The sequence below is a fragment of the Vulpes lagopus genome, chromosome 6 (assembly GCF_018345385.1).
Source record: "Vulpes lagopus strain Blue_001 chromosome 6, ASM1834538v1, whole genome shotgun sequence".
In the NCBI taxonomy this organism is placed as follows: domain Eukaryota; kingdom Metazoa; phylum Chordata; class Mammalia; order Carnivora; family Canidae; genus Vulpes; species Vulpes lagopus.
In genome coordinates, this window is record NC_054829.1 from 78,080,416 (window position 1) to 78,104,192 (window position 23,777).

A 23,777-nucleotide genomic window follows, 5' to 3' on the forward strand; every position below is an offset into this window, starting at 1 on the left:
TTCGTGTAATAATGGGCAAATATCTATTTCTATTGCTCTGAGAACTTAGTAACATAATTAGCTATAGAAGGTGTGTATAAGGGCAGGCCGGGTGGCTCAGCGGTTTAGCGCCGCCTTCAGCCTGGGGTGTGATCCTGGAGACCCAGAATTGAGTCCCGCGTTGGGCTCCCTGCATGGAGCCTGCTTCTCCCTCTGCCTGTGTCTCTGCCTCTCTCTCTCTCTCTCTCTCTCTCTCTCTCTCTGTATCTCTCATGAATAAATAAATAAATAAATAATCTTTTAAAAAAGGGTATATAAATATCAGTACTTCAAAAAATAAGGAAGAAGTTGGTATCCTCACTTAAATTTTTATTTTTGAATCAAAATCTAAAATTAGAAATATAACTATTATAAGGAGTAGGTTGAAATAATATTTTCATCTGAACGTATCCAAAGAACAAAAAGTTTTACTATATAATTTTATTTTAAAAAATAGAGGAAAAAAAATAGAGGAACATTAAATAAATGAAGCAAAGGAGAAAGAACACAGTAAAAAATGTAAAGAAAACAATGGCCCATAATTTCTTAAATAACCAGTTAACATTTTGTTGTACTTCCTTTTTTTCCTTTTCTCTATGTGGAGGTCTCCTTTTTCCCTGAAATAGAGTGGCTATGGTCATGTTGGGTACAGAGTAGAAGAGAGACTTCTTGGCTCCCAAATTGCCAGCACTTTAATCACTTCCTTTTGAAAAAAGGCAACCAGAAACAATCACTATTTACTAAATGAAAGGTTTAATACTTTCTGTATCACATGTTACATAAATTTTATATTTTTGTTTCCTAAGTTGGTAATTGGTTTAATGAAAATTAATTTATACATTTTTTAAAATATAAATAAAACAGGGTTTCCCAAAGGGCAATAAGTATCTACCATTAGCGGCACAAGAAATCAATTTCAATAGTAAGTGAACCACATTTTAAATGAATATTTAAGTGTATCTTTAATGTATCATAGAAAAATATAACATCTAAAGACCATGATTTCATGGATATCATGACATGGGATGATATTACAATAGGTGATTATTTATAAAGTCCATTTGAAAACATTAAATTATATAAATATTTTAATCATATAAACTTTTCCACAGTGGCTGTCTTATTTTATATTACCTGCAGCAAGCTTCCAGTTTCTTCACATTCTCGTCAACATTTAGAATTGTCTGTCTTTTTTCTTATAACCATTTCTAGTCAGTGTGAAGTAGTTATACATATTTTAATTGAGAAAATGAGTTTTTTGCTAAGAAAGTATTTAGGTATAAATGATAATAGTTTTTAAATACATGCCATTGCAAGACGGAGCTTGGATACTCTGAAGCTCCAGAAATAGAGCTATAACTAATATAGATTTTATAAAGAAGTAAGTTCTGGCACAAAGTTAAGCAAAACTTAGATGCAGTGTACTCTCTTACAAATTAGTTGTAATCTCTTTATTGAGTGTATTTACATCCAGCTGTATCAGTTAGCATTCTGTAATTACTGTCAATGGAAACTGACTGACTTAAACAGAGACGGGATTAGTCATAAGGATTTGGGCTGATTCACAGAACTTAAGGAAAGGCCAAGGAACTGGTCTTGGGAAAGGATAGGAAGCATCTCATGGAATCTAAGTAGCGGGAACCAATGGACAGTTTCCTCAGCTACTGAATCAGCTCAGTCTTCTGACCTTGTGTCATTCCACTCAAGATTTAAGTTCTCAAGGCAGAGGGTCTGCTTGGCCTAGTTTAGCTTACACACCCACTCCTTGGTCAGGAAAAGACAGAATTGATCATTTCACTGAAAATGCATTCAGTAGGGTAAAAAAAAGTCCTCAGGAGAACATTGAGGTGCTTTTACCAAAAGAAGTGGCTATTGCGTGTTGGGCATGAAAACCAATAGATGTGTACTACATTAGGTTACTACAACTTGGATGGATATTTAGGAAGAATTAGGAGCACTGATGGGAGGGTTAACAAATCTTTAAAGCCCGTTCATTCTTTGAATTTTTATTAATATCTCCTCTGATTTCTGTGAAATCAGTAACTATTTCTATGAGCTCAAAATATTTCTTACTCAAAGTATTTTTAGACACATAGTAGATATTCTTTGCAGAAAAAAGTGTCCATTTATTTTTTGGAGGGGAGAAATGTCCATTTCATTTTCATTTTGTTAATTATAAACACATGAACAGATTCCCATGGTAAAAAGATTCAATCAGATCAAAACTTTCTGTGAATCGCCCACCCAACCTCTCTGGTGGCTCCATGTGAATCTTCTATACTTATAGAAATTCTGTTCCCACATGTATACAGTCAATTGCCTGTGGCATATGGATTAAAATCGACCGCATTATACTATATTTAATGTTTTACAATTATTTTTTTACTCAATATCCGGAGCATTATTCTATGACTACTATATTTTTTTTAAAGTTTGTATGTTGCTCCATAATATGAATGTACCCTAATATATATATTACCATATGTATATTACCAGTCCCTATTGATAGACATTTTGGTTTTTTCCGATATAACATTTTGATGAACGTAATTATTATGTGTGTCTTTGTAAGTATGAGCAAGTACTTCTCTAAGGTAGTTTGCTAAAATAATATAGTGATTAAGAGCACAAACCCTGGAGTCAAACTAAGGATTTAAGTTCCAACTCTGCTATATATGGTACATTGTTGTTATTGTCCAGTAATTTTAAGGCAAGTTTCATTGCCTTAAACTCAACAAATTCCATGAAGGATAATTGAAAAGAAAACTATTCTAAGGCATACCATATTCAAATTGTTGAGAACCAGTGATAAAGTGAAGCTCTGAGAAGCAGCCAAAGGAAAAAAAGAAACATTAAATATAGGGATATCAAGATAAGAATTACTACTGATTTCTTGTCAGAAAAAATCAAGCCAAAACAAGGAATGGGATGATAACTTTAGTATGCTTTTTTAAAAAGTTGATCTAAGAGTGGCTCAGTCAGTTGGGCATCTGACCTTGACTCAAGTCATGATCCCAGATTCCTGGGACAGGGCCCCCTGTTGGGCTCCCTGCTCAGCAGGGAGTCTGCTTCTCCCTCTCTCTGCCCCTGCCCCCCCTGCCTGTGCTCTGTCTCTTGCTTTCTCTCTCTCAAATAAATAAAATCTTTAAAAAAAAAAAAAAAAGATAATCTAAGATTCTATGTCAAATGAAAATAACCTTTAAAAAGGAGAGCAATATAAAGACATTTAGAGGCAGACAAAAGCAAAGAGTTTATTTCCAGCAAACCTGAATTACAAGAAAATTTACAAGTTCTTCCAGAGGAAGAAAAATTATACCAGATACAAACCTAGTTCCATACAAATGAATGAAAAATGCCAGAAGTGGGAAAATATGAGATTTTTTTTCATTTTTATCATTTAAAAAATTACCTTTTAAAAGCAAATGTAACAGTGTATGGTGGGGTTTATGGCAGTTTGAAGTAAAATATGAAAATAATAGCATAAAGGTTGGCAAGTTATATATACATATCATTGCAGCTGGGTACAATTTTCTGTGTTCATCTGGTGTTTTTTAGTGGATGAAATCACACAAAGTCAAAATTTAACTTATAGTAATTTTTTGTACTGTGTTAGAACAAATTTACATTGTGAAAAGTAAGCATTATAGTAGAACTGACCTTACAGTTCACTGAGTATGACAAAAGTTTATACACATGTGACCACGATGAAAATCAAAATGCAGAATATTTCCGTCACCTCAAAGAGTTTAGTTAGTGCATTTATACTAATTCCTGCCTTCACCTCAAGCAACAGATTTGCAGACTGCTCTAGACTTTCATATAAATGGACCATAGGATTGACACATGTATTTTATGTTTGGCTTCTTTTGCTCAGGAATAATGTTTTGAGGGATCCCTGGGTGGCTCAGTGGTTTGGCGCCTGCCTTTGGCCCGGGGCGCGATCCTGGAGTCCTGGGATCGAATCCCACGTCGGGCTCCTGGCATGGAGCCTGCTTCTCCCTCCTCCTGTGTCTTTGCCTCTTTCTCTCTCTCTGTGTGTCTATCATAAATAAAAGTAAATAAATAAATCTTTAAAAAAAAGGAATAATGTTTTGAAATTTATCCAAGTTGCTATATAATATATATCAAATATAGTGTTCGTTCTTTTTTTTTTATTGCTGAAATATATTCCCTCATATAGATACGGCAACTGTATTTATCCATTCAACAGATGGGTATTTGTGTTGTTTCCAGTTTGGGGCTATTATGAATAAAACTGAATATTCATGTTCAAACTTTTTGTTTTTATTTTGGTGGACATTTGCTTTCATTTCCCTTGGATAAATAATGGAACTGCTAGGTCTTATGGTAACTGACATTTTTCTCAAGAAACAACCAAATAAAATAAATTAAAAAAAAAAAAAAAAAAAGAAACAACCAAATAGGTCTACAAAGTGGTCATACCGTTTTATACTCCCACCAGCAACGTCTGAATGTTGAAATTACTTAATATTCTCAGTTGGGTTTTTCATTTGTTTAATTTTAGCTATTTTAGTGGGTGTGTAGTGGTATCATTGTGATTTCAATTTGCATTCCTCTGGTGACTAATGAGCTTTTCATGTGCTAATTAGATGTTCTCATATCTTATCTTGTAATTAGAACAAGGTGTCTGTTCAGATGTTTTGCTCTTTAAAAATTGGGTTGTCTTCTTACTGAGTTATGAGTATTTTATATAATTTGGTTTCAAGTCCATTGCAATGTATATGTTGCAAATATTTTCTTCCAGTTGTGCTCTAACTTCATTTCTTATGTCTTTCAAAAAGTGGAATTTTACAACTTTCTTTTTTTTTTTTTTTGAATTTTACAACTTTCATAACTATTTTATTTAATGTTTCTCATATGGTTAATGCTTTCCTTCCCCAAAATTGCAAAAAAATTTTTCTATATTTTGCTGTATTACATTTCTTCTATAAGGTTTATAATTTTTATCTTATTTTTTAGTATTGTTTTTGGGGGATTTATAATTTTTGGGGGGGTTTAATAGTTTTTAACCTTCATTTTTAGGTTTCTGGTTTATTTCAAAAAGATTTTTTTCCATGGTATAATGATTGAAATGCATTTTTTCCATGTAGATATTTAATTTTTCTAGCACCATTTGTTGAAAAGACCATCTCCTCTGTTCTCTCATATTTGGCTTGATCAAAATTAATTAATCGTATATGTATAGGTATGTATTTGAGCTCTCTATTTTGTTCAACAGAACTATTTATCTGTCTGTATATTAATACCACACTGTCTTGATATCTATAAATTATGGTAAACCTTAAAACAAAATAATGTAAGCATTCCAACTTTGTTTTTTAAAAAAATTTGTTCTGGGACACCTGGCTGGCTCAGCGGTTGAGCGTTTGCCTTCCGTTCAGGGTGTGATCCTGGGGTCCTGCTTCTCCCTCTGCCTGAGTCTCTGCCTCTATCTCTGTGTCTCTCAGGAATGAGTAAATAAAATCTTTAAAAAAATTTTAAAAAAAAATTTTTTTTGTTGTTCTGGCTTTTTTAGGCCTTTTTTTTTTTTTTTTTAACGATTATTTATTTATTTATTCATGAGAGACACAGAGAGGGAGAGAGGCAGAGACACAGGCAGAGGGAGAAGCAGGCTCCAGGCAGGGAGCCCGTCGTGGCACTCCCGGGACCCCAGGGTCACGCCCTGGGCTGCTGGTGGCGCTAAACCTTAGCTGAGCCACCCAGACTCCCCGGGCCATTTGTTTTCCTAGATAAATTTGAGAATTGGCTCATCAATGTCTACAAAATGGGCTATTGTATTTTGATTGAGATTTTATTGAATATGCATTTGAATTTAGATAGAACTGGTATGTAACAATATTGTCTACTAATACGTGTTTAGTATCTGTGTTTATTTAAATATTCTTTAATGGCTCTTAGCCAGAGAAAGGTTGAGGAAGTTCTTTCCTATTTCTAGTTTGCTGAGAATTTTTTTTGTTATTGTTGTTGTTCATGATAGGTGTTAAATTTCATCAAGTGCTTTTTCCACACTTATTTAGAGAACCATATGGATTTTCTTTTTTAGTTAACATGGTGGATTACATTGCTTGTTTTCAAATGTTAGACCAACCTTCTGCTCCTGAGGTAAATCCCATTTGGTCATGTGGTCATGCTGCATTATCTTTTTTATATGTTGCAATTTGGAGTTGATAAGATTTTATTAGAAACTTTTCCAGCAAGGTTCAGGAGAAATAATGGTCTTTAATTTTTTTAAATTTTATATTTTAGTAATAGCTTTATCATCAGGGTAATGATTCAAAATGAGTTGGGAAATATTCCTTCTATTTTCTGAAACTTTCAGTAAGATAACTATTATGTCTTCCTCAAATTTGGATAAATGTTACCAGTAAATCCATCTGGAACTAGGATATTTTTTGTAGAAACATTTTAAGTGACTAATTTCATTTATTCAAATGATGCAGGGTTGTTCAGGGTTTTTTTAAAAATATTTTTTGTGTCAGTTTTGGTTTTGTCTATTTCTTCTAAAATGTCAAATTTGTTGCAATAAATGTGCTTAAGGTATTTCTTTATTATCCTTTTAATATTGATATGGTGATGCCCCTCTCTTCTATACTGGTAGTTTGTGTCTTCTCTTTTTTTCTTGATTCTTCTAAGCTAGAAGTTTATTATTTTATTGATCTTTTTTTAAAAGCAGCTTTAAAAAATTAAAAAAATAAAAATAAATAAAAAAGCAGCTTTAGATTAATTGATTTTTCTCTGTTTATGCAGTTCATATTTAATTGAAAATTTTATAGCAGCTTTATTAAGGTATAAGTGACATACCATACAATGCATCCATTTGGAGTGTACAGTTTTGGGTTTTCTTTAGCGTAATACAACCATTACCATCATCAATTTGAAAAATTTATAAACCCCAAGGGCAATTTCCTATCTATTCATTCTTCATTTTCCTAACATGCTTTCCCCAGCCCTAGGTAACCTCTAAACATTCTATCTTTTAAAAATTTGCCTATTCTGGATATTTCAAATAAATGGAATCATATAATATGTGGTCTTTTGTGACTAGCTTTTTCACTTAGCATAATGTTTTTAAGATTTATCTATTCTATAGCATGCATCAGTACTTCATTTATTTTTATTTTTGAGTACTTTTCCATTGTATGACTACATCATAGTTTGTCCAGTCAACAGTTAATGGACATTTGGATTGTTTCCATTATTTGGCTATTATGAACAATAGTACTACAAACATTTGTATACAGGTTTTTGTACAGACTTTTAAAAAATTCAATTTAATTAACATATAGTGTATTATTAGTTTCAGAGGTAGAATTTAGTGATTCATCAGTCTTATGTAACACCCAGTGCTCATCACATCATGTGTCCTCCTTAATGCCCATCACCCAGTTAGCCCATCTCCTCACCCACTTACCCTCCAGCAACCCTCAGTTAAGAGTCCTATAGTTAAGAGTCTCTTATGTATGGACATATGTTTTAATTTCTCCTGAATATTTACCTAGCAGTAGAATTGCTGGACCAAATGGTTACTCGGTGTTTTGTCTTTGGAGGATATGCTAGGTTTTTCCCCAAAATGACTGCATCATGTTATAATCATTTTGGCACATGTAAGGATTCCAATTTCTCCACATCCTCACCAACAGTTGTTATTATCTGGGTTTTGTTTTTTTTTAAATTATAGCCATCTTAGTGGGTGTGAATTTGTATCTCCTTGTAGTTTTGATTTGCATTTCCTGGATAGTTAAAGATGTGCTTATTGGACATTTGTTTCTTCTTTGGAGATGTGTATATTCAAAATTTTTGCTCATTTTTTAACTAGGTTATATGTTTGTTTTTTTATTGATTTTTGGGAAGTCATTATGTATTCTAGATACAAGTTTCTTATCAGATAAATGTTTTGTAAGATTTGTCTCCCATTCTCTGAGTTGGCTTTTCACTTTCTTGATGGTGTCCTTTTTTTTTTAAAGATTTTATTTATTTATTCATGAGAGACACACAGAGAGAGAGAGAGAGGCAGAGACATAGGCAGAGGGAGAAACAAGCTCTATGCAGGGAGCCCAACATGGGACTCGATCTGGGGTCTCCAGGATCACACCCTGGGCTGAAGGCAGCGCTAAACCACTGAGCCACCTGGACTGCCCTGTTTTTGGTATCTAAGAACCCTCCTTTTTTATCAAGTTCATAAAAATTAACACCTGTGTGTACCTCTAAATATATTAATAGTTGTAATCTTACTTTTAGGTCGTTGATTCATTTTTAGTTAAATATTTATATGGTGTTAGGTAGGGGGTTCAACTTTATTCCTTTGTGTATGGATATTTGGTTGTTTGACCACCATTTATTGCAAGGACTGCTCTTTTCATCTGCCAGTGGTCTTGGTACCCTTGTTACAAATTAAGTGACTATAAATGTAAGTGTTTATTTCTGGACTTATTTTGGGTCTTTTACGTTTCCATACAAATTGTAGGATCAATTTGTCAATTTTTGCAAAAAGCCAGCTAGAGTTTGTGTGTGTGTGTGTGTGTGTGTGTGTGTGTGTGTGTGTGTGACATGTGGGACATTTTTTAACTTTTATTTTATTTTATTTTTAAGCACTTTTTTTTTGAGAGAGGGAGAGAGAGAGAGCACATGAGCTGGGGGAGGGAGGAACAGATGGAAAGGGAGACTTGCTTTCCTAACCCCATTTTCCCCCGGGGCCCTTTGTTTTTTACTGTGGTAATTTGCACAGCACTGTGATTTTTAGGAATAATTATGCTGGGTTATAGAAGAAATGACTGCTTAAGATGGGTACATTTTATTTCATGTAAGTTATTCCTCAAAATCAATTTAAACAGAAATTAATAATTCTGGGGCTAAGTTATTTAAGGTGGTAAAATAATTTCTTTTTCTTAATAAATTTATTTTTTATTGGTGTTCAATTTGTCAACATACAGAATAACACCCAGTGCTCATCCTGTCAAGTGCCCACCTCAGTGCCCGACACCAGTCACCCCCACCTCCCACCCACCTCCCCTTCCACCACCCCTAGTTTGTTTCCCAGAGTTAGGAGTCTTTCATGTTCTGTCTCCCTTTCTGATATTTCCCACTTATTAGTAAAATAATTTCCTACAGTAACTTTTTTTTTTAATTAATTTTTATTGGTGCTCAATTTACCAACATACAGAAAAACACCCAGTGCTCATCCCGTCAAGTGTCCACCTCAGTGCCCGTCACCCATTCCCCTCCAACACCCACCCTCCTCCCCTTCCACCACCCCTAGTTCGTTTCCCAGAGTTAGGAGTCTTTATGTTCTGTCTCCCTTCCTGATATTTCCCAACATTTCTTTTCCCTTCCTTTATATTCCCTTTCACTATTATTCATATTCCCCAAATGAATGAAACATACACTGTTTGTCCTTCTCCGATTGACTTATTTCACTCAGCATAATACCCTCCAGTTCCATCCACGTTGAAGCAAATGGTGGGTATTTGTCGTTTCTAATGGCTGAGTAATATTCCATTGTATACATAAACCACATCTTCTTTATCCATTCATCTTTCGATGGACACCGAGGCTCCTTCCACAGTTTGGCTATTGTGGCCATTGCTGATAGAAACATCGGGGTGCAGGTGTCCCGACGTTTCATTGCATCTGAATCTTTGGGGTAAATCCCCAGCAGTGCAATTGCTGGGTCGTAGGGCAGGTCTATTTTTAACTCTTTGAGGAACCTCCACACAGTTTTCCAGAGTGGCTGTACCAGTTCACATTCCCACCAACAGTGCAGGAGGGTTCCCTTTTCTCCACATCCTCTCCAACATTTGTGGTTTCCTGCCTTGTTAATTTTCCCCATTCTCACTGGTGTGAGGTGGTATCTCATTGTGGTTTTGATTTGTATTTCCCTGATGGCAAGTGATGCGGAGCATTTTCTCATATGCATGTTGGCCATGTCCATGTCTTCCTCTGTGAGATTTCTCTTCATGTCTTTTGCCCATTTCATGATTGGATTGTTTGTTTCTTTGGTGTTGAGTTTAATAAGTTCTTTATAGATTTTGGAAACTAGCCCTTTATCTGATATGTCGTTTGCAAATATCTTCTCCCATTCTGTAGGTTGTCTTTTAGTTTTGTTGACTGTATCCTTTGCTGTGCAAAAGCTTCTTATCTTGATGAAGTCCCAATAGTTCATTTTTGCTTTTGTTTCTTTTGCCTTTGTGGATGTATCTTGCAAGAAGTTACTGTGGCCGAGTTCAAAGAGGGTGTTGCCTGTGTTCTCTTCTATGATTTTGATGGACTCTTGTCTCACATTTAGATCTCTCATCCATTTTGAGTTTATCTTTGTGTATGGTGAAAGAGAGTGGTCCAGTTTCATTCTTCTGCATGTGGATGTCCAATTTTCCCAGCACCATTTATTGAAGAGACTGTCTTTCTTCCAATGGATAGTCTTTCCTCCTTTATCGAATATTAGATGACCATACATTTCAGGGTCCACTTCTGGGTTCTCTATTCTGTCCCATTGATCTATGTGTCTGTTTTTGTGCCAGTACCACACTGTCTTGATGACCACAGCTTTGTAGTACAACCTGAAATCTGGCATTGTGATGCCCCCGGCTATGGTTTTCTTTTTTAAAATTCCCCTGGCTATTCGGGGTCTTTTCTGATTTCACACAAATCTTAAAATAATTTGTTCTAACTCTCTGAAGAAAGTCCATGGTATTTTGATAGGGATTGCATTAAACGTGTAAATTGCCCTGGGTAACATTGACATTTTTACAATATTAATTCTGCCAATCCATGAGCATGGAATATTTTTCCATCTCTTTGTGTCTTCCTCAATTTCTTTCAGAAGTGTTCTATAGTTTTTAGGGTATAGATCTTTTACCTCTTTGGTTAGGTTTATTCCTAGGTATCTTATGCTTTTGGGTGCAATTGTAAATGGGATTGACTCCTTAATTTCTCTTTCTTCAGTCTCATTGTTAGTGTATACAAATGCCATTGATTTCTGGGCATTGATTTTGTATCCTGCCACGCTGCCAAATTGCTGTATGAGTTCTAGCAATCTTGGGGTGGAGGCTTTTGGGTTTTCTATGTAGAGTATCATGTCATCGGCGAAGAGGGAGAGTTTGACTTCTTCTTTGCCAATTTGAATGCCTTTAATGTCTTTTTGTTGTCTGATTGCTGAGGCGAGGACTTCCAGAACTATGTTGAACAGCAGTGGTGAGAGTGGACATCCCTGTCTTGTTTCTGATCTTAGGGGAAAGGCTCCCAGTGCTTCCCCATTGAGAATGATATTTGCTGTGGGCTTTTTGTAAATGGCTTTTAAGATGTCGAGGAAAGTTCCCTCTATCCCAACACTCTGAAGGGTTTTGATCAGGAATGGATGCTGTATTTTGTCAAATGCTTTCTCTGCATCTAATGAGAGTATCATATGGTTCTTGGTTTTTCTCTTGCTGATATGATGAATCACATTGATGGTTTTACGAGTGTTGAACCAGCCTTGTGTCCCAGGGATAAATCCTACTTGGTCATGGTGAATAATTTTCTTAATGTGTTGTTGGATCCTATTGGCTAGTATCTTGTTGAGAATTTTTGCATCCATGTTCATCAGGGATATTGGTCTGTAATTCTCCTTTTTGGTGGGGTCTTTGTCTGGTTTCAGAATTAAGGTGATGCTGGCCTCATAGAACGAATTTGGAAGTACTCCATCTCTTTCTATCTTTCCAAACAGCTTTAGTAGAATAGGTATGATTTCTTCTTTAAACGTTTGATAGAATTCCCCTGGGAAGCCATCTGGCCCTGGACTCTTGTGTCTTGGGAGGTTTTTGATGACTGCTTCAATTTCCTCCCTGGTTATTGGCCTGTTCAGGTTTTCTATTTCTTCCTGCTCCAGTTTTGGTAGTTTGTGGCTTTCCAGGAATGCGTCCATTTCTTCTAGTTCCTAATTTATTGGTGTACAGCTGTTCATAATATGTTTTTAAAATCGTTTGTATTTCCTTGGTGTTGGTAGTGATCTCTCCTTTCTCATTCATGATTTTATTAATTAGAGTCTTCTCTCTCTTCTTTTTAATAAGATTGGCTAATGGTTTATCTATCTTATTAATTCTTTCAAAGAACCAACTCCTGGTTCTGTTGATCTGTTCCACAGTTCTTTTGGTCTCGATATCATTGAGTTCTGCTCGAATTTTAATTAACTGTCTTCTTCTGCTTGGGGTGGGGTCTATTTGTTGCTTTTTCTCTAGTTCCTTTATGTGTAAGGTGAGCTTTTGAATTTGAGTTCTTTCCAGTTTTTGAATGGATGCTTGTATTGCGATGTATTTCCCCCTCAGGACTGCTTTTGCTGCATCCCAAAGATTTTGAACGGTTTTATCTTCATTCTCATTAGTTTCCATGAATCTTTTTAATTCTTCCTTAATTTCCTGGTTGACCTTTTCATCTTTTAGCAGGATGGTCCTTAACCTCCACGTGTTTGTGGTCCTTCCAAACTTCTTGTTGTGATTGAGTTCTAATTTCAAGGCATTATGGTCGGAGAATATACAGGGAACTATCCCGATCTTTTGGTATCGGTTCAGACCCGATTTGTGACCCAGTATGTGGTCTATTCTGGAGAAAGTTCCATGTGCACTTGAGAAGAATGTGTATTCAGTTGAGTTTGGATGTAAAGTTCTGTAGATATCTGTGAAATCCATCTGGTCCAGTGTATCATTTAAAGCTCTCGTTTCTTTGGAGATGTTGTGCTTAGAAGACCTATCTAGTATAGAGAGAGCTAGATTGAAGTCACCAAGTATAAGTGTATTATTATCTAAGAATTTCTTCAGTTTGGTTATTAATTGGTTTAAATATTTGGCAGCTCCCACATTTGGGGCATATATATTGAGGATTGTTAAGTCCTCTTGTTGGATAGATCCTTTGAGTATGAGATAGTGTCCCTCTTCATCTCTCACTATAGTCTTCGGGGTAAATTTTAATTTATCTGATATAAGAATGGCAACCCCTGCTTTCTTTTGAGGACCATTTGAATGGTAAATGGTTCTCCAACCTTTTATTTTCAGGTTGTAGGTGTCCTTCTGTCTAAAATCTAAAGTCTAATCTAATCTAAAATCTGTCTAAAGTCTCTTGTAGACAGCAAATAGAAGGGTCCTGCTTTTTTATCCAGTCTGAAACCCTGCGCCTTTTGATGGGGTCATTAAGCCCGTTCACGGTTCAGAGTTACTATTGATAGATATGAGTTTAGTGTCAACATATCTATTCAGTCCTTGTTTTTGTGGATTGTTCCACTGAACTTCTTCTTAAAGGGGAATTTTAAGAGTCCCCCTTAAAATTTCTTGCAGAGCTGGTTTGGAGGTTACATATTCTTTCAGTTCCTGCCTGTCTCAGAAGCTCTTTATCTCTCCTTCCATTTTGAATGAAAGCCTTGCTGGATAAAGTATTCTTGGTTGCATGTTCTTCTCATTTAGGACCCTGAATATATCCTGCCAGCCCCTTCTGGCCTGCCAGGTCTCTGTGGAGAGGTCTGCTGTTACCCTAATACTTCTCCCCATAAAATTCAGGGACTTTTTTTCTCTTGCTGCTTTAAGGATCTTCTCCTTATCTTTGGAATTTGCAAGCTTCACTATTAAATGTCGAGGTGTTGAACGGTTTTTGTTGATTTTAGGGGGGGATCTCTCTATTTCCTGCATCTGAATGCCTGTTTCCCTTCCCAGATTAGGAAAGTTTTCAGCTAGGATTTGTTCAAATACATATTCTGGCCCTCTGTCCCTTTCGGTGCCCTTGGGAACCCCAATTAAACGTAGGTTTTTCTTCCTCAGGCTGTCATTTATTTCCCTTAATCTATCCTCATGGTCTTTTAATCGCCTGTCTCTTTTTTCCTCAGTTTCCCTCTTTGCCATCAACTTGTCTTCTATGTCACTCACTCGTTCTTCCACCTCATCAAGCCTCGTCGTTAGGACTTCTAGCTTGGATTGCATCTCATTTAATTGATTTTTAATTTCTGCCTGATTGGATCTAAATTCTGCAGTCATGAAGTCTCTTGAGTCCTTTATGGTTTTTTCTAGAGCCACCAGTAGCTGTAAAATAGTGCTTCTGAATTGGTTTTCTGACGTTGAATTGTAATCCATATTTTGTAACTCTGTGGGAGAGAGGACTGTTTCTGATTCTTTTTTTTGAGGTGAGGTTTTCCTTCTAGTCATTTTGCTCAGTGCAGAGTGGCCAAAAACAAGCTGTATTGGGAAAAGGAGAAAAAGAGAGAGAAGGAAAGAAAAGAGAAAAAGAAAAAAGAGAAAGAAGAAAAAAAGGGAAAAAGAGAAGAAAAAGAAAGAAAAAGAAAGAAAGGAGAAAAAAGAAAAAAAGGGGGTGGGGTGGGGTGGGGGAAGCAATCAGAAATCAAGAAGAAAGAAAGAAAAAAAAAGTACAAAACAAAACAAAAAAAACACAAAAAAACCAAAATCAAAAACAAAACAAAAACAAAAACAAAAACCACGGGGGAGTATCTTCCGATTCTGTGTACTTTAAGTCCCTTGACTTCCCCTGGAACTGGTCCGTCCAGCTGGTCTTCTGGGGGAGGGGCCTGCTGTGCTGATTCTCAGGTGTTAGCACTTGGGGGAGCTGCTCTCCCCCTGCCTGGTGCAGGGCTCAGTGGGGGTTGTTCACCCCGTGAGGCCCCAGGAGGAATAGCCCCAGTGGCGCGGGCAGCTCTGCAGCCCTGGAGTCAGCCCCCGCAGTAGCTCCGGGGCTCTCCGTCTGCAGGGCCTGGAGGCTCCGGGGCGGGGCCGCTGATCTGCTCAGCTCAGGGCAGGAGCGTCCTTGCTGTCCTGGGCCCTCCTGGCCTCTGCCTGTCCCAGGGGGAGGCCGGATCCTGGGCTGTGTCCCGGCGCCCTGTGCTCTGGGTCCTGCGCTGGTGGATTCGCGCTCCCGCCCCGCAGCCCCCTCCGCGGAGCCGCCCCCGAGCCCCTCCGAGCTGCTCCGGGTCCCGCCGTGCTGCAGCCCTTAGGGAGCTCGGCGCATCTCCCCGTGTGCAGGTGCCTGTTAGTGTCCCCGGGAGCCCGAGGGCATCCCCGCCCTCCTGGGTCCTGCTCCACCTCCCTGCGAGCCCCTTTCCTCGGGGAAGGTCGGTGCAGCTCCTGCTCCTCCGGGACGGGGCTCTCCTGTCCTGGGGACACTCGCCCCGGCCTCAGCCCGGCTCCTCGCGGGGCCCCTCCCCCTTGGAGGCCTTTTGTTTCTTTATTTCTTTTTCCCCGTCTTCCTACCTTGATAGAGGCGCGAACTCTTCTCACTGCAGCGTTCCAGATGGTCTCTCTTTAAATCTCAGGCCGAATTCGTACATTTTCAGGATGATTGGATGGTTTTCTAGGTAATTTGTTGAGGACAGGTGACCTGGAGACCCTGCTCCTCCGCCATCTTGCCCCTCCCCCCCCTACAGTAACTTTTATTTAACAGAAAGCTTCTGAAAACTTACCCTTTACAAGATTTTTAAATATCTGTCGTACCTTTTCTAATGAGTAGTTAAATCCATTTTTTCTACCTCCACTGCTTTTATATAAATCCATTTTTTCCCACAAACATTTAATTATTCTTTTCTCTTAAATTGTTTGGTAAAATGGTTCTGCCCTTAGTATTATTTTTTTAGGTTTTCAAAAAGTTACTGATAATTGCCAGTATCTGACCCTAAAATTTTAACTGTCGACTATGTCACACATATTTACCAATAGTTGCCCTTTAATCCTAACTACAATGTTCCCTCTCTTTATCTTCATTTTAAAATAAGGGATTGATTTCAACTCTTACTCTTCTCCCAATATTGCCTGCAAGGTAGAAAGCAATTTTGCATAAATTAAAAGCCTAAATTAACCATTAAAAGCAGATGGACTTGTCAAATCATCTCAATGGATTCATTGATAATTCAAAGGAAAAATAAATCAGAGCCTTTGTTACATGTCTGTAGTTGGGAGAAATCCTCTTTCAATGAGAAAGCTAATCACTTAACAAATATATGTTCCCATGGGAAAATAATGTTTGAGTATAACAACAATAACTCTCAATATTTTAAAAGAATAAAATTAAAAACAATGGGATCCTTTGAGTTCCTACAAAAAGTAATTAAGAAATGGTGTAAGTTTGTTTTTAGGATAGTATATAATTTTGAAGGAGTGTTTGAGACTTATAGCTGAGTTTTAATATTAAGGTCAGCAAATATCAATGAGAATCAAATTGTGAAAACTAAAATGACAAGGGTGAGTGAATAATGCTGTCATTTTTTTCCAAATTTTTATTTTAATAGGTCTGTCTTGGATGGTTATAGATGATACTAAGTTTCTTCTGATTTGGTGATAGCTGGAAATAGCGATATGTATAAAAATGACTGAACATTCTCTTAAAATACACATCTTGTCAAAATGAACTGTTTTTGTTGATAAATTTTAGCTTAAACTTTTAGTCTAGATGTAAATTAGGAAACCCTCACTCTCATTCTCCCATCAGATGCTGTTCATTCTTTATAGCTCTTGTTAAAATTTATTTGTATGTTCATTTGTTTAATACCTATGTCTCATGTCTGACTGTCATGTATATATTTTTTACCACTATATATCCTGTACCTAGCACCATGCCTGGCATATAGTATGCACTCTTGAAAAATTGCTGAATGACCAGATAAATACAATGCCTACACCTCAAAAGTCAGCCTTAATTCCATTCTGACTTAAGAAATAACTTGAGCAAGATACCCTCTTTCTGCCTTTTTTGCTTTCCATGGTATAGTAAATAATAATGATATCTTACATATAATACATTGCATCTCTATAATAGTAAAAGCATTTTTATAGCATTCACTGAGTATTCACTATTTGCCAGGTATACTTCTAGGTATTAAGGATATAGCATTGAACCGAAAAAAAGACAAAAATCTGTGCATTTAAGGAGCTTACATTTCTAGTAAGATCTGTTGTTTTGTTTTGGTCCTCACAACAACCATATGTATTATGACTTAATAATTTTGATAAAAAAATAATTTTGATATGTGCAGTGGGTAGGACTGGTATTATTATTAATTTACTAATGCAGAAATAGAAACTTGATAAGTTTTTACTCCAGGTCAATCAACTAGTGAGTCCAAGCACTAGATAATGTCCAGTGTTTTTCTTCCTCCCTTAACTCCTTATCTATTGTGTAGGAATTTTTTTACCGAAAATAAGATCCAATTTATTCAACATCTCCTGCAAAATATACTACATAAATACAAAGTGATGGCATGATTCCAGTTTTTTATAATTTTGAGGTATAATTGACATACAACATTATATTAGTTCCAGATGTACAATACAATGACTCTCTCTCTCTCTCTCTCTCTCTCTCTCTATATATATATATATATATATATATATATATATATATATATAGTAAAATGATCGCCACAGCAAGTCTAGTTAACATCCAATCATGATTCAGTTTTTAAAGTGGTTTAAAAAACTACAGCATTTCAAGATACCTTAAATCCAAAGAAAAAAATTTAAGCTTGAATTCCTCTGTTTAGGAATTCTGTTATTTGTGTACTTCCTGACTCTTATACCTAGACTATTGACAAGTTGGAGCTTCTTATTGTTAAATGTTCTGTGACACAATATAATGCCAGCCACAAACCCAAATCATGTATGTAATTTTAAAATTTCTGGTAGCTGCATTAAAAATGCAAGATAAAGTAGGTGAAATGTTCTACTGCATATTAATTAGCATGGGACTCAAGGCAGTGCCCATAAGTGGATGGCATAGTAGTTGCTAAGCAAGGGAAATTATTATGCCATCTGCTCCTCTTATAAGATGTGTTATTACCCAACTCATTTTCTGAACCCACACACCAAAGGCACCACAAGTAATATAAATTATAGTAGCTTGTACATTTTTTGGCTAAATAAGCAGTTTATAAGAAAAAAATCCCCAACTTTTTGCTTCTTGACAATTTCAGTGGCTGCCTTGAGAATTTTTTTTTTTGTCCTTTAAACTTTGTTTTCATGAGATCATCTTTTACCAGATCATCAGATATCCCATATTCAAACTTAAAGAAGAATTTTTCTTTTGGGGGATCCCTGGGTGGCTCAGCGGTTTAGCGCCTGCCTTGGGCCCAGGGCATGATCCTGGAGTCCTGGGATGGAGTCCCACATGAGGCTCCCTGCATGGAGCCTGCTTCTCCCTCTGCCTGTGTCTCTGCCCCTCTCTCTCTCTCTCTCTTTCTCTCTCTCTCTCTGTCTCTCATGAATAAATAAAATCTTTAAAAAAAAAGAAAGAATTTTTCTGTTTTAAGTTTACAGATTCTCTAGCATTGAGAGTAAACTGTAGGGAATCTGGTATTTTATTTCAAGCACTTCGAATTCTAGACAGCATTAAAATGCCCCCAAATTTGCTGGGGCTTGCATAGAGGAACCTAGATATGAAAAGTATATCTATCTATTTGACAAAATTCCAAAGTATTTTTTTTTGTAAATCTGCCCTAAAGGTTATGCTTTAGATATACTTTATTTGACCTTTTATCCTACTAAAGGGTTAGATTACCATAGAAAAATACTTCTCAAAGTGTATTTCTTAAAGATATTAACAAGTATTATTGGGAAGAAGGTTTCTGTAATCACATATGATGAAAATGCTAAAGAGATTTCTTTACCCGACTTCTCAGAATCTTTAATGTATTAATATGTTAGTGCATATTATATAATCCCTATATAATTTTCATATTTTGCCACAGAATTTTTTCTTTTCTTTTTTGAAAAAAGATTTTTATTTATTTGAGAGAGGAGAGAGCTCATGAGTGCAGCGGGGGTGGGGGTGGGGAGAGGGGCAGAGGGAGAGGGAGCAGCAGACTCCCTGCTGAGCATGGAGCCCAGTATGGGGCTCACTCCCAGGACCCCGAGATCATGACCTGAGCTGAAGGCAGATGCTTAACTGATTGAGCCACCCAGGCACCCCCAGAATTTTTTTTCTTAGGAATGTCTTGTAAGACTAATGTTATTCACAACACAATTTATCTCAGAGTATATGTTAGTATTTGCATATAGCCTGTGAAGTCTGTATTTGCTACTGGTTACTCCTCAATCCTCTTCCCTCTCTGGGCACTCTCAGTTGTACCCATGACCTTAAACGTCACTTGTAGTCTGATATTGCCCAAATATGCAAATCTAACAGCATTGTCTCCTGAGCTCCACATCCATGTGTCCATCTGCCTACTTAGCTTTTCCAACCTGGGTATTGAGGCCTTCAGAATCAGTTATCCAAAAGTGAACTCAATATCGTCCTCTTAAATCTGCTCCTCCAGCTCCTCTCCTATCTTATTAAAGATCACTAATATCCACTCAGTTGCCCAAGCCAGATGCCTGGATCCATCCTTAAGTCGTTTTTTTGTTTTGTTTTGTTTTGTTTTGTTTTTTTGTTTTTTTTTGAATATTCAGACCGAATTTATTCAGGGCTTACAAAAATGTTTCACACGGAGCTCTTTCACTGGCAAAGGAACGGAAGATGGTGATCCTACTCCCCTCCCACCCCAGAATCAAAGGACACCCAGGAGAAGCGGGGGAGCGAGGGCCCCAAGCACGATGCAGGAGGCGCGGGGGTCTCCTTCACCTTCAGCAGTGAGCCCAGAGGAGGGCTAACTGGAGGAGCAGGATGGTGGTGGGGAGCCCCAGAGCCAAGGCCGAACTGCTCCGTTTCTTGGGCCGGGGCCCGTTGCAAAGAGGGGTGTTGCAGCAGCTGATGCACACTGAGTTCAGTTTCCCAGGGGAGCAGAAGGATTGGTACCCGGCGGAGGCGATGAGGCAGGCTGCTGATGATGCACACGACTTGCGGTACATGATCCCCGCGCTTTGCTCCATCACTTCTTTCTGGCACATGTCTTGAACGTTCACCATGCAATTCACGATGAACTCGGGGGAGGAGCAGTCGTTGTTCAGCTGGAATTCTTCACACTGGTAACACTGGATCTGCAGCGCAGAGCCTTGGAGCAAGAACAATCCGCAAAAAGTTGCTGCGAAGCCGAGGACCCACATCCTCCCGGAGCCGCGGAGCCGGAGGAGGGCGGGCGCATCAGAGTCCAAAATTCCTGTCTTTTCTCTACCGAGAGCCTTAGCGGTTAAATGTGATCAGGGTACAGTGTAAAGAGATGTCCCCCACGTCCTTCGTCCAGCCGGGTGAGTGGATCACGGCGCCTCGCTCAGCGCTGGTGAGCTCGGAGACTCCGCTCAGGAGTTGGGATGCTACTGACTGCCCCACGACTCGACCCGCTGTCGCTTCTTCTGTGAGCTGCTTTCCGGTGGTGGGTTTGCCTGCGGGCCACTCATCCAGAGGTCCCCTTCTGTCTTTGGAGAATTCAGTTCCCTTCCTTTCAGAATGCCTGAAGTCACTTTTTCCTCTTAAATTAACATCATCCTGCGTCTTTAACCCTCATCCGTTACCTCACGCAGACCTTGGAACCCTGGCGGTTTTTGGCTGGCATCACTGCGTCTTCTGCTATGCTGCCCATTCATTTCTCTTTTCTCATCCAGCCATCAATGTGACCTAATTATCCCAATTCTATGTATCTCTTAAATAAGTCCACTTCAAATTGTGTCTAACTTAAGCCTTCATCATCGTATATTATACAGATTGCTGAAATAGCCCTTTAATTTAGCACTGTTCAATGTGACACAATACAAGGCCAGCCACAAACCCAAATCATGTATGTAATTTTAAAATTTCTGGTAGCTGCATTAAAAATGCAAGATAAAGTAGGTGAAATTAGTTTTCATAATATATTTTTAGTCCAATGTATCAAAAATACTATCACTTCAACATATAATCAGTATTATATGTATATATATAAATTATTGATATTTTACACTATTATTTTTATACTAAGTTTTTGAAATCCAGGGTGTATGTTTTACTTTCAGCCATCTCAATTTGTGCTGACCATATCTGAATAGCTCAATAGCCACACGTGGCTGACGGTTCTAACATTGGACAGTAGAGCTCTTAAGTTGTTTTCCTCTCTGTAGATTCTCCCTTCTTACCCCATTCTCCCCAAGGAAGACAGTGTGGTGTATCTGATTGTATCACTCCATTGTTGAGGATCCTTGGTTGATTGCACGTTGCCTTGCCCTTCAATACCCACAATAATAAGCTGTAACTTGCCTTTCTAGCCTTATCCCATTTAACCCTACTCTAAGTTCCATGCATACTGATTTATTTGAGGTTGTTTCCCAAAGATACCATGCTTTCTGTCCTCTAGCTTTTGTATGTGTTAGAGTAATTCTTCCCTACCACTTTGCCAGATAAATTCCTGTTCAGGTCTCACATTTAGGTGTTTAATCCATTTTGAATTTATTTTTGTATGGTATAAGAAAGTGGTTCAGTTTCATGTTGCTGTCCAGTTTATCCACATCATTTGTTGAAGAGACTGTCCTTTTCCCATTGGATATTCTTTTTTTGTTTTGTTGAAGATTAATTGACCCTATAGTTGTGGATTCACTTCTGGGTTTTCTGTTCTGTTCTGTTGACCTGTGTATCTATTTTTGTGCTGCTAGTACCATACTGTTTTGATTAATATACAGGTTTCTAATATAACTTGAAGTCTGGAATTGTGATGCCTTCAGCTTTGCTTTTGTTTTTCAAGGTTGTTTTGGCTATTCAGAGTCTTTTGTGCCTCCATACACATTTTAGGTTTGTTTGTAGTAGCTCTGTGAAAAATGCTATTGGTATTTTGATAGGGATTGCATTAAATTAGATTGCTTTGGGTGGTATAAACATTTTAACAATATTTTTTTCTTCCAATTCATAAGTATGGAATGTTTTTCCATTTTTTTGGTGTCATTTTCAATTTCTTTCATCAGTGTTTTATAGTTTTCAGAGTACAGGTCTTTTATCTCTTTGATTAGGTTTATTCCTAGGTATCTTACTGTTTTTGGTGCAATTGTAAATGGGATTGATTCCTTAATTACTCTTTCTGCTGCTTCATTATTGGTGTATAGAAAAGCAACAGGTTTCTGTACATTGGTTTTGTATACTGTGATTTTACTGAATTTGTTTATCAGTTTTTGGTGGTCTTTCAGGTTTTCTAGATACAGTATCATGTCAGATGCAAGTAGTGAAAGTTTGACTTCTTCCTTGCCGGTTTGGATACCTTTTATTTCTTTTTGTTGTCTGATTGCTGTGGCTAGGACTTCCAGTACTATGTTAAATAAAGTGGTGAGGTGAGGTGAGAGTGGACATCCCTGTCTTGTTCTTGACCACAGAGGAAAAGCTTTCAGTTTTTCCCCATTGAGGGTGATATTAGCTGTGGATTTTTCATATATGGCCTTTATTGTGTTGAGGTATGTTCCCTCTGAACCTACTTTGTTAAGGGTTTTTATCATGAATGGATGTTATACTTTGTCAAGTTCTTTCTGTGCATCTATTGAAAGGATCATACGGTTCTTTTATTAATGTGATGTATCACAATGATTGATTTGAGAATATTGAACTACACTTGCATCCCAGGAAAAAAAATCCCACTTGATCATGGTTAATGATTTTTTTTAATGTATTGTTGGATTTGGTTTGCTAGTATTTAATTGAGGTATTTTACATCCATGTTCATCAGGAATATTGACCTATTGTTCTCTTTTATAGTATAGTCTTTATCTGGTTTTAGCATCAGGATAATGTTGGCCTCATAGAATGTAATTGGAACTTTTCCTTCCTTTTCTGTTTTTTGGAACTGTTTGAGAATAGGTATCAACTCTTCTTTAAATGTTTGGTACAATTCCCTTGTGAAGCCCTCTAGCCCTGGACTTTGGTTTGTTGGGAGATTTTTGATTTCTAATTCAGTTTCTTTGCTGGTTATGGGTCTGTTCAAGGTTTCTAGTTCTTCCTGTTTCAGTTTTGGTAGTTTGTATGTTTCTAAGAATTTACCCATTTCTTCCGGGTTGTCCAATTTGTTGACATACAGTTTTTCATAATATTCTCTTATAGTTGTTTGTATTTCTGTGTTGTTATTTCTCCTTTCTCATTTATGATTTTATTTATTTTGGCCCTTTCTCCTTTTTTTTGGATAAGTTTGGCTAGAGGTTTATTATTTTTATTAATTTTTTTCAAAGAATCAGCTCCTTGTTTCATTGATCTGTTGTTTTTAGTTTCTATATCATTTATTTCTGCTCTAACCTTTATTATTTCCTTCCTTCTGCTGGCTTTAGATTTTGCTTATTGTTCTTTTTCTAGTTCTTTAGGTATAAGGTTAGATTGTTTATTTGAGATTTTTCTTGTTTCTTGAGGTAGGCCTATATTGCTATATACTTTCCTCTTAGGACAGCTTTTGCTGCATCCCAAAGGTTATGGACTTGTGTTTTCATTTTCATTTGTTTCCATGTAAGTTTTTATTTCTTCTTTGATTTCTTGGTTGATGCTTAGTAGCATGTTGTTTAACTTCCATGTATTTATGGTCTTTCCAAACTTTTTTCTTGTGGTTGACTTCTAGTTTCATAGTATTGTAGTCAGAAAAAGTGCATGGTATCATTTAAATCTTTTTGTATTTGTTGAGGCCTGTTTTGTGGCCTAATATGTGATACCTTATGGAGAATGTTCCATGTGCACTTGAAAAGTCTGTGTATTCTGCTGTTTTAGGATGGAATATTCTGAATATATCTCTTAAGCCCATCTGTTCAGTGTGTCATTGAAAGCCATTATTTCCTTGCTTATTTTCTATTTAGATGATCTATCCATTGATGTGAGGTGTTGAAGTCCCATACTATTATTGTGTTATTACCAATTAGTTCCTTTAT

General features: G+C 37.2%; 1 protein-coding gene across 1 annotated transcript; it reads right to left on the minus strand.

The window, feature by feature from the left end:
• Window positions 1-19,436: 19,436 nt before the first annotated feature.
• Window positions 19,437-20,456, minus strand: LOC121493687 (ly6/PLAUR domain-containing protein 1-like). The gene has a single exon (XM_041759809.1). It carries the CDS (start codon window positions 20,028-20,030, stop codon window positions 19,611-19,613), a length of 420 nt encoding a protein of 139 aa, XP_041615743.1. The 5' UTR covers window positions 20,031-20,456; the 3' UTR covers window positions 19,437-19,610.
• Between the last annotated feature and the right edge of the window lie 3,321 nt (window positions 20,457-23,777).

Coding starts and splice junctions, on each gene's coding strand:
- LOC121493687 (XM_041759809.1), bottom strand. CDS start 20,030: ATGTGGGTCCTCGGCTTCGCAGCAACTTTTTGCGGATTGTTCTTGCTC.